Source organism: Tupaia chinensis, unplaced genomic scaffold (assembly GCF_000334495.1).
Source record: "Tupaia chinensis unplaced genomic scaffold, TupChi_1.0 Scaffold146445_1, whole genome shotgun sequence".
In the NCBI taxonomy this organism is placed as follows: domain Eukaryota; kingdom Metazoa; phylum Chordata; class Mammalia; order Scandentia; family Tupaiidae; genus Tupaia; species Tupaia belangeri.
The window spans coordinates 2,592,376-2,604,084 of NW_006206301.1; the positions used below are offsets into that span (position 1 = coordinate 2,592,376).

General features: G+C 39.5%; 1 protein-coding gene across 1 annotated transcript in view; it reads right to left on the bottom strand.

Moving 5' to 3' along the window:
* Window positions 1-10,024: 10,024 nt before the first annotated feature.
* LOC102486199 (fatty acid-binding protein 9) overlaps window positions 10,025-11,709 on the bottom strand; it is a 3,749-nt gene continuing 2,064 nt past the window's right edge. The window contains exons 2-4 of the mRNA XM_006168942.1: window positions 11,536-11,693; window positions 10,293-10,394; window positions 10,025-10,140 (exon numbers count right to left, since the gene is read on the bottom strand). Of these exons, the coding sequence (XP_006169004.1) occupies window positions 10,090-10,140; window positions 10,293-10,394; window positions 11,536-11,693 (311 nt within the window). The 3' untranslated portion in view covers window positions 10,025-10,089. The remainder of the gene's footprint in view (window positions 10,141-10,292; window positions 10,395-11,535; window positions 11,694-11,709) is intronic.

Here is an 11,709-nt window from a genome sequence, read left to right on the forward strand (position 1 = left end):
TTTATGGCAATGGCAATTTGATTAATTTTGGATATCATTTGATAAGTATATGTCATCCAGTGAAGCCTTGATTCCATGTCAGTAGGGGTAATGTGTGATTTTGCTCATCTGGGATCCTGTATATGAAACATCATACATGCATATGATACACAACGGATAAACATTTGTTGGCTGAAAATGAATGTAGGAAATAGAAAGTTTTCTACTTACAAGGGTTACCATTTGCATAAATGAGATAATAAGAATTATTATAATATCTAAAACTAGTGTTCAATAATGTTTATTCTCCTAAACTACCTTTTCTGCTTCACGTATTGCCTTCTCTTCCTCATCTTTCCATGAACTGGGAAATTCATGAAAAACTTCACAGAAAATAGAAAAATCACAGATTCTGAAGTCATTCCTGAGTTTTAAACTTAGCGGTAACTCCCATTCCTTTATTTGCTCATTCCTTCCACTGATTTGCAGAAAAGCATGTGTTCTTTCTGTATGTTCAGGATGACATGACCTCATTATGGTGTGAGGAAAGTGCATTTAAAATGATTTCAAGATTTTTTTTTGAACATTTTCTCACCTGCATAAATACCGACCATTTTTAGCATTTCTTTATGAAGTGTGACAGTCCTGGAGATAATATGGTGAGTGAGACAGCAATAGTTGCTGCCCTCATGAGCCTTATCCTCTGGTTAGAAAGACAGACATTAAACGGCAGAGAGAGACATCCCATATGCAATCATTACTTTCTTTCACTTGCAGATGGAGACAGTGAGAATACCATGAAGGAGCCAGTTAACTAGCCTGGCCCCTATAGCACTGTCTCATATGGTTGGCTATGGTTTGAATCCCAGCTCTGGCAGTAGTACACTAGGCATGTGTGCCCAGGATCCCGATGGGATGAAGTAATGGAGGAAAAAGAATTGTAGCATAATCAGGCCTCATGGGAAAGGGGTGCTTTCCCTCTCCCTCTTCTCTCTTTCTCTCTCTCTCTAGTGTGTGTGTAAACCCTCTGGCATTGAAAAAAAAAAGGAAAATAGTGCCAATTAATCATGACTAGATAGGAAGATACCTTATGGAATTTCTCAAAAATCAGCATGAGATAGATAATCTGATTTATTTTCAGAACTCAGCTACGAGGGCATCTGGTGTCCCCCCCCAGATAGTACTTCAGTCCTGATGTCTCTATTCTTCTACTTCACATTACAAATAAGTGTTTTTCTCTAAGCTGAACAGTGCTAAGATGAAAATTGCTTTCTTAATGCAAACCATTCCTCGGGACTTTCTCGACTACTGGGTATATTTGCTCTTTTGGTTACTATGGTGACAATTACATTTATGCTGCTTCTAGAATAGTTAATAGCCTTTCTTTTGTTGGATGGCAGTAGAGGGAAGTAATTTGTGATTCCTCCAAGTAATGTAATGACACTTTTTTTTTTTTTGCTAGACTCTAACATGTACAGCTTCTACTCCAAAAGCTAGCCTAAGATTTCACATCATTATTCCTAATGGAACACAGGAGAATTGAAGTTACTCACTCAAGGAAAATCAAAGACAGGATTCTGCATTTTAGTTTCTCTCTGTGGTCATAAGACTACATACTGAGCTTCCTCACAATTTTTCTATCCCATTTGCCTTTCTTCTCAGACATAAATGTATATTAATCCTTTCCAGAACATCCAAAGGGATTTTGCTTTGAGGCGTTAGCACAAAGAACTATAGGACACACATTTTAGAACTCAACCATCTGCTTCCCTACTGCTGATGAAAGAAAGGAATCCCTTAAAACTAATTCACTGTAGAACTAGATGGGGGTGCAGTGGCAAAATCAGATGCTCTGCAAGGCCATCTCACATGGGAAGGGCGACTGTTCAAGTCCAGAAACCTTACCAAGTTAAATGGGAGCACGTGTACCCATAATCCAAAGCTAGCTAGGGCTGGGGCTGGGTTGCAGTGTCAAGACCCTGTCGCGGGTACTTTATCTCTGGCTCATTCTGTGTCTCTCTCACTTTTGGAATCAATCAATCAATCAATCATTGTGTGTACATGCTTAGCTTGATTTCATAAGAAACAAAATATAAACTTATAAAAATTTAGGTGATTTTCTAATCATGTATTATTCAGGAATCCTACTTTGTTTCCCACTTTCTTTCTTTAATTGTATCTTACATTCTTTTCATATTTTTTAACAATTGAGATGATACGAAGGCTTTGAAAAAAAAGTATAATCTATTTAGGAATTTCTATACGTAGAGATTTCAGATAAGGTAAAATTAGGCCAGGGAATCAATTAAACTCATGTTTAAACTGTGTTTTAGTCATTCAACACAACTCTTATTCCCTTAAACAACAAAAACTAATTTTGTAGCAAAAAAGTCCATAACATGCTCATGAGTGGGACTATGCTGTAAAAATGAAATCTCTGGGACTAGCAGTTAGTGTAATGGCTATGTCACTGGACTCCCATGTAGTTGACCATGGTTCAAGTCCCAAATCTGGTGGCTTAAACTCACACCAGGCTGGTGTGCATGTGTACCCAAGATCCTGAGAGGAGAATGGAGGAGAAGGGATTGCGGCGTGACCATCCCCCCAGGGGTTGATTTCTCTATCTCTCTGTTTCTCTCTTTCTTTGCCTTATAGCAAAAACGTCTCCAAACAAAACAAAACAAAACAAAAACAAAAACAATGAAATCTCTTAAATGCCATACTGACACAGAGAAACACTAGTGTAATAAACTCTGGCAGTTCAGTGACTTAACCTAGAAGTTTCTTTCTTCTTATCTAGTTCAGCTCCTGGTCCATGGCTAGCTTTTCTCCATCAGAGGCCTTGGATCTATTCTTGGGTGCCTACGTCTTGGTTTCACAATCCTCACCTCCAAGCAGGTAGGCATGGGCTGCCTCTTAACTCACTTGACCTAGAAAAGGCACACTTCACTTCTACTCAGCTTCCAACGCAAAAAGTAGTAGTAAGGCCCTGTCGAGACACTGCAGGGGCTGGGCAGTGGAGTGTTTGGCTTGTAGACTCTTCCCAGCAACATTGCTACACTGTGGAGGACAACCCCAGATCTCGATTTGGGTAATTGACTATGTCTATCACAGCGTGTACCTTTCAAGTCAAGGTACACAAAGCTTTATCATTACTTTTTTTTTTTTTTCTAATTTATTTGTTTATTTCTTCCAAGCAACAGTGAAAGAGAGGACTTTCAAAACTTGAATGAGGAGAAGCAAGGGTCAGTGCCCATGGATTTAGGGCTGGTTGAAGTTGGAGGTATACCATGGCATCAAGACCTTTTGGGCATGCCCCCATGTCTTGCTAAACTAAAATTTAAATTTAAACTTACACAAAATCTTTCAAAAAAAAAAAAAGGAAAAGAAAAAAGGACTAGTTTCCAACTTGCTTTACGAAGGGTTCTTCAAGGTGTCTTTTTCTGGAATGCTTCCCTTCTTCTCTTTTCCTGGAATACTTTGTTACTCTCTTATGGTGAAGCCTCACTTAAACCTCAGCTTTATTATCCTTTCCTACCTTTGGGAAGGAATCCTTTATATTTAAACTGAATCATATTTTCTAATTCTTTCTAGTACCATGCAGATCATCATTTATAGTCTTCATTTATGGCAATGGCAATTTGATTAATTTTGGATATCATTTGATAAGTATATGTCATCCAGTGAAGCCTTGATTCCATGTCAGTAGGGGTAATGTGTGATTTTGCTCATCTGGGATCCTGTATATGAAACATCATACATGCATATGATACACAACGGATAAACATTTGTTGGCTGAAAATGAATGTAGGAAATAGAAAGTTTTCTACTTACAAGGGTTACCATTTGCATAAATGAGATAATAAGAATTATTATAATATCTAAAACTAGTGTTCAATAATGTTTATTCTCCTAAACTACCTTTTCTGCTTCACGTATTGCCTTCTCTTCCTCATCTTTCCATGAACTGGGAAATTCATGAAAAACTTCACAGAAAATAGAAAAATCACAGATTCTGAAGTCATTCCTGAGTTTTAAACTTAGCGGTAACTCCCATTCCTTTATTTGCTCATTCCTTCCACTGACTAGCAGAAAAGCGTGTGTTCCTTCTGTATGTTCAGGATGACATGACCTCATTATGGTGTGAGGAAAGTGCATTTAAAATGATTTCAAGATTTTTTTTTGAACATTTTCTCACCTGCATAAATACCGACCATTTTTAGCATTTCTTTATGAAGTGTGACAGTCCTGGAGATAATATGGTGAGTGAGACAGCAATAGTTGCTGCCCTCATGAGCCTTATCCTCTGGTTAGAAAGACAGACATTAAACGGCAGAGAGAGACATCCCATATGCAATCATTACTTTCTTTCACTTGCAGATGGAGACAGTGAGAATACCATGAAGGAGCCAGTTAACTAGCCTGGCCCCTATAGCACTGTCCCATATGGTTGGCTATGGTTTGAATCCCAGCTCTGGCAGTAGTACACTAGGCATGTGTGCCCAGGATCCCGATGGGATGAAGTAATGGAGGAAAAAGAATTGTAGCATAATCAGGCCTCATGGGAAAGGGGTGCTTTCCCTCTCCCTCTTCTCTCTTTCTCTCTCTCTCTAGTGTGTGTGTAAACCCTCTGGCATTGAAAAAAAAAAGGAAAATAGTGCCAATTAATCATGACTAGATAGGAAGATACCTTATGGAATTTCTCAAAAATCAGCATGAGATAGATAATCTGATTTATTTTCAGAACTCAGCTACGAGGGCATCTGGTGTCCCCACCCAGATAGTACTTCAGTCCTGATGTCTCTATTCTTCTACTTCACATTACAAATAAGTGTTTTTCTCTAAGCTGAACAGTGCTAAGATGAAAATTGCTTTCTTAATGCAAACCATTCCTCGGGACTTTCTCGACTACTGGGTATATTTGCTCTTTTGGTTACTATGGTGACAATTACATTTATGCTGCTTCTAGAATAGTTAATAGCCTTTCTTTTGTTGGATGGCAGTAGAGGGAAGTAATTTGTGATTCCTCCAAGTAATGTAATGACACTTTTTTTTTTTTTTGCTAGACTCTAACATGTACAGCTTCTACTCCAAAAGCTAGCCTAAGATTTCACATCATTATTCCTAATGGAACACAGGAGAATTGAAGTTACTCACTCAAGGAAAATCAAAGACAGGATTCTGCATTTTAGTTTCTCTCTGTGGTCATAAGACTACATACTGAGCTTCCTCACAATTTTTCTATCCCATTTGCCTTTCTTCTCAGACATAAAGTGATATTAATCCTCTCCAGAACATCCAAAGGGATTTTGCTTTGAGGCGTTAGCACAAAGAACTATAGGACACACATTTTAGAACTCAACCATCTGCTTCCCTACTGCTGATGAAAGAAAGGAATCCCTTAAAACTAATTCACTGTAGAACTAGATGGGGGTGCAGTGGCAAAATCAGATGCTCTGCAAGGCCATCTCACATGGGAAGGGCGACTGTTCAAGTCCAGAAACCTTACCAAGTTAAATGGGAGCACGTGTACCCATAATCCAAAGCTAGCTAGGGCTGGGGCTGGGTTGCAGTGTCAAGACCCTGTCGCGGGTACTTTATCTCTGGCTCATTCTGTGTCTCTCTCACTTTTGGAATCAATCAATCAATCAATCATTGTGTGTACATATTTAGCTTGATTTCATAAGAAACAAAATATAAACTTATAAAAATTTAGGTGATTTTCTAATCATGTATTATTCAGGAATCCTACTTTGTTTCCCACTTTCTTTCTTTAATTGTATCTTACATTCTTTTCATATTTTTTAACAATTGAGATGATACGAAGGCTTTGAAAAAAAAGTATAATCTATTTAGGAATTTCTATACGTAGAGATTTCAGATAAGGTAAAATTAGGCCAGGGAATCAATTAAACTCATGTTTAAACTGTGTTTTAGTCATTCAACACAACTCTTATTCCCTTAAACAACAAAAACTAATTTTGTAGCAAAAAAGTCCATAACATGCTCATGAGTGGGACTATGCTGTAAAAATGAAATCTCTGGGACTAGCAGTTAGTGTAATGGCTATGTCACTGGACTCCCATGTAGTTGACCATGGTTCAAGTCCCAAATCTGGTGGCTTAAACTCACACCAGGCTGGTGTGCATGTGTACCCAAGATCCTGAGAGGAGAATGGAGGAGAAGGGATTGCGGCGTGACCATCCCCCCAGGGGTTGATTTCTCTATCTCTCTGTTTCTCTCTTTCTTTGCCTTATAGCAAAAACGTCTCCAAACAAAACAAAACAAAACAAAAACAAAAACAATGAAATCTCTTAAATGCCATACTGACACAGAGAAACACTAGTGTAATAAACTCTGGCAGTTCAGTGACTTAACCTAGAAGTTTCTTTCTTCTTATCTAGTTCAGCTCCTGGTCCATGGCTAGCTTTTCTCCATCAGAGGCCTTGGATCTATTCTTGGGTGCCTACGTCTTGGTTTCACAATCCTCACCTCCAAGCAGGTAGGCATGGGCTGCCTCTTAACTCACTTGACCTAGAAAAGGCACACTTCACTTCTACTCAGCTTCCAACGCAAAAAGTAGTAGTAAGGCCCTGTCGAGACACTGCAGGGGCTGGGCAGTGGAGTGTTTGGCTTGTAGACTCTTCCCAGCAACATTGCTACACTGTGGAGGACAACCCCAGATCTCTATTTGGGTAATTGACTATGTCTATCACAGCGTGTACCTTTCAAGTCAAGGTACACAAAGCTTTATCATTACTTTTTTTTTTCTAATTTATTTGTTTATTTCTTCCAAGCAAAAGTGAAAGAGAGAGAGAGAGAACACTCACAACAAGGTCAATCTATCCTCGGCCTTCAGGAGGCATCATATCATGGGCAAATATGTGCTGAGCATATTGAGAAGGTCTCCAGACCACCACTGGGAACCCTCGCATAGGATTGCCTTGCAGATCATCATGCTTTACCACAATACCACTGTCTGGCCCCCTACATTATTTCTTAATGTAAAAAAGATGAATCCTACGGTGAACTTAGCGTAAGTTCCCACCTAGTTTTACCACTTACTAGATGGATGGCATTTAGGTTGCAGTTTTAGCATCTATACAATATTGATTGTTTTCAGGATCAAAGAAGATTCTTTTGTGAAATTGCTTTGTAACTTATGGATTGGAAATAAGTATCTCAACTCTGTTTTACAGAGTAAACCATAATCCGTTTCCCTCAAAGCACTTTTCTAATTAGTTGCTTCCAGACCCTGCTCTCAGCTTATCTCTGCTGACACTCTTTGGCTCTCACCTTCTCTGCTCACTGTTTTGTACACGCAACCATCAGTTCCATGGTTCTTACTATTTGCATTCTAATTGCTTTAGGACCTGAGAAGGGGACTTGGGGAAAGTGAGAAGATGTGCGGGATCTCCTGTGTCAGACTGATGATTCTTAAGTATACATTTTAACAAAAAATTTAAATAAAAATTTGGCATGATTTAACCAAGAATAAATATAAAAAGAATTCAGATTTCAAGATGCCTCTGCTCCAGGGACCAGCAGTTAACGTAATGGCTATGTCGCTGGACTCCCATGTAGTCGACTGTGGTTCGAGTCCTGGACCCAGTGGCTTAAACTCATGCTGGGCACATGTGCATGCGTGCTCAAGATCCTGAGAAGAGAATGGAGGAGAAGGGATTGCGGTGTGGCCATGCCCCCTGGGGGGTGATTTCTCGCTTTCTGTCCCTCTGGTGAGGGCATGCGCCCTATAGCCAAAAACCTCTAAAAAAAAAAAAATGATGCTTCTGCTTCTTAAACATCAAGAAGCAGGTGTGAGCTCCATGCCTAACTCATTGCTGTTTTCCAGCGCCTGAGACAGCACCAATACAGTGGTCCCCGAGGAAGAGCTCAGGGGTGGTGGGCTTGATTCTGCCTCCTAAAATACTCAACATCAGGGGTCTTGTTTATCCTTCAGACTCATTGTCCTTTGAACTGTGACATTAATGAGTAGAGAGATGTTTTAATAATGTCATAACCACATTTCTATAAAGCCAAAGACATAAATGAGAAAATGCTTATTGTTTTTGGAGTAACTTTTTTCTTCCTAATGGTTGTGGGAAATGCCTTGGTCCCAGTTCTGGTGTGTTGCTAGAACAGCTCCCCTGCAGAGAGTGATGAAGGGAGAACTGACCCAGGCTCCCTTTTGCATAGGACTCTCCCTCAGGGGTAGAAATTCTGTTTGACTTCTGGGGAGCTAGCATGGTTCTATTTTGTACACGTGACTTCTCTAGGAAGAAGGACAGTCATGTGAGGATGACTGTCATTGCCCATATCCAGCAACTTCATGGTCAGTACCAAGCTCGTCACTTCTGGTGCACAGCTAAATGCTCAGAGGTCTTCGGGATCTCACATAACAGATCTAACTCCATTTTTTAACCAAGGAGTCACTTCATGCCTTAACACTATGCTTCAGTCCTTTTGTTCACTCCTCTTTAATTTACCCTTACTAAGATGACTGTGCCTCCCAGATTTGCCTAAGAGAGTTCCAGGTTATGTCTGCTGCCCAGTGTACTTCATTTTTTCTTTTCTTTCTTTTTTGGAGAGGTTTTTGCTATAGGGCACATGTGCTCACCAGACAGACAGAGAGAGACAGAGAGATAGAAAGTGAGAAATCACCCCCAGGGGGATGGCCACACCACAATCCCTTCTCCTCCATTCTCCTCTTGGGATCTTGGGCACACACACACATCTCCCGGCGCAAGTTTAAGCCACCGGGTCCGGGACTCGAACCGTGGTGGACTACATAGGAGTCCAGTGACATAGCCATTATGCTAACTGCTGATCCTCCCAGTGTACTTCTTAATCAAGCCTCCTTTTGCTTGTGACTTTTGGGCTTAGTTTGGAGGACAACTTTCATGGACGTTCTACTCTAGTACCTATTAAACATGACTCTCAGGACTTCCGTTTGACCAACTGCTCTATTTTTCAATTTAAGGCAAAATATGGCTATTTACATAATTCCTTCTCTTCTTTTTTTTCTTCCCATTGACGTCCTCGGTTTTTTATGCCCCCCCCCACTCCTTTTTTCTTTGCTAATAGAGCGCATGCACATGAGAGAGAGCGAAAGTGTTAGAGAGAAGCACCTTCCACAGGGTCAGGTTGCTCCATGATTCCTTTCCCCTCATTCCCCAGCTCAGCAAGTCTTGGGCACTTGCATAGTTGGCCATCACGTTTTAGGTTGATTGGACTGGGGATCTGAACCACCACGTGGGCTCAGGCTTCTCTTGAAATAGTACTTCACTGTTGTGCCACCGGGCCAGCCTGAGACTTTTCCCTTCAGTTTTGTCCCCATTACTCTGTTGTGTTCCAAGCACTGAGAGCACCCATGCTTAGCATCAGTATTTGGTAATGCTCTTAAGAGACTAGTAGCTCTTGTGATTATATTTTTACTAGGTATTTAGAACTTCAGGCCTGGCATTTAATGAAATATCATTCTGCAAAGGGTAAGCTGTGAACAGTGATGACAGATGTGCTAAAGAGATTTATGGAGAAGTGAGACAATGACTGTTTTAAACGCTCCTCTGTAAATAGTCATAGTGAATAATGTCCAGACTCCATTGTGTACTCACTCATCTATCATCTATTCATCTATCTGTCATCATCTAATCTATCTGCTTTAAGGAGGGGCAATCTTCTGGAGAAATAAAAAATCAGCAAGGTTAATTTGGGGCATCTATGTTTTCCAAAGTAGGTCCCAGTGATATAATGAATATATCTTACTTTGAGGTTCCATGAATTTCCACATGACTTTGACAGAGTGTTTTAACCTAAATGAATGGACCCATTGTCAGGAGCTCAGCAACTGTGGAAGTCAGGTGGGCAGAGGACAGAAGGGACTTCAATGTTGTTTGAATCATATCATAGACCAGGAGCTTCTTAGCTCACCAATTCATCAGGCTATCCCTAATCCTCATTATCAGACAGCTCCAAAACTGCATTTAATTTAATGCTTTTATTGAGTATTTTTATGCTGTAACTATTTTTTAAATTACTGGCCCTGAGGTGTATCTTCTTCAAGTATCAGTTTCCTGTTAGTGAACAAGTTCATCGACGTAGACATTTTTTTCACACCTTTTCGTAGATTCTAGTGCTGACAATATGATTCATGGTACATTCCTAGAAACAAAATGGGATCTATTAGAGTTGGTAGATGACAAGTTACATTTGTCCCTTTCTCCCCAAACCACTCTTAATTTGGGGTGCAAAACCAATTGAGTAGATTGACATACATGTATCAAACAAAGCATTCCGTTTAGATAAAAACTTACCACTACCATTTTTCCATTTACTATTTTTCTTTTGATTGTTGTCTCTTTACCAAGCCATTTTTGAGTGTGAATCATTGAGCCACCTTCTAATGTCACGATGCTCTATAAATGCATAATGAAATACATTAGAAGTAACAATTTACTACATTCTAACTGACGCAAGACTTGACCACTACTTTCAAATTTACATTTTGAAATTATCTTTTTCAAAGTCCTCACTTTGGCTCTTATAATAATTTAAGACCATCGAACTAGAAGGAGCCCCTTGGAAATTACAAATTCCTTTTTCATTGGCTATGTTTTTTTTTTTTATTTTTTGGAGAAGTTTTTGCTATAGGGTATGTACGCTTGCAAGTCAGACAGAGATAGAGAGACAGAAAGCAAGAAATCACCCCCCAGGGAGGATGGCCACACCGCAATCCCTTCTCCTCCATTCTCCTCTTCAGAGCTTGGGCACGCCCGCACATGCGCCTGGTGTGAGTTTAAGCCACCAGGTCCAGGACTCAAACCGCGGTCAACTACATGGGAGTCCAGCAACATAGCCATTATGCCAACTGCCTGTCCCTCATTGGCTAAAGATTATCTTCGTTTTCAAAAATCCATACTCATTAATTTATGAGACTTTTTGTTGTCTGATTTTAATTGCTTTGTTTTTCTTAAGAACTATATTCACAGTAAAGAACATCACTGACAATTTAATATATACTTCCAAAAGAAATAGTAGAGTGAATTTCAAATGTACATTACATAGCATGTTATATGTTGAAGGTGGTGAATGTGTTTATTACATACCATATACAGGCCTTTAAAAACCATACTGTATCCCACAAAGATGTATAATGATTATATGTAAATCAGGAATTACAATTAAACAAAAGAAATAAATAAAAAAAGAAATACGAAAAAAAAGAAGTCTTAAAAGATTATTCAATTAATGCTCCCTCCCAGGCAAACAATACCTAAGCTTTTTGTGATTAATTGTTCCCTTCCAGATAGTCTTTTAAACCCTGACAAAAACAAGCTAGAAAAAAAACAAAAGAATAAAAACAATGGGATTTTTTTGCTCTGATAACCATCAGAATAATTGGCAAAATGACTGACTTTAGAGATGTGCAAATATTAAGAAGAAACTCTAATCAGACCTAAATCAAATCGAATCAATCAAATTAAATAGAGTAAACCATGCCTAACCACCTTCTAGTTTTTTCCTGATTGCTGAACGCCAGAAGGACTTAGTTCTGACCTCCACTTTCCGGTTGTCTGCTGTGGTTTCATCAAATTCTTCTCCCAGCTTAAAGCAGATCTCAGTGTTTATGAGAGGACTTTCTGTCGTGATCCTCACCATGTCCCCATCAGCACTAATAGTGATGCTCGGTTTCTGTAATCCTGCCACACTTCGGGCTGCAGTATCCCCAGC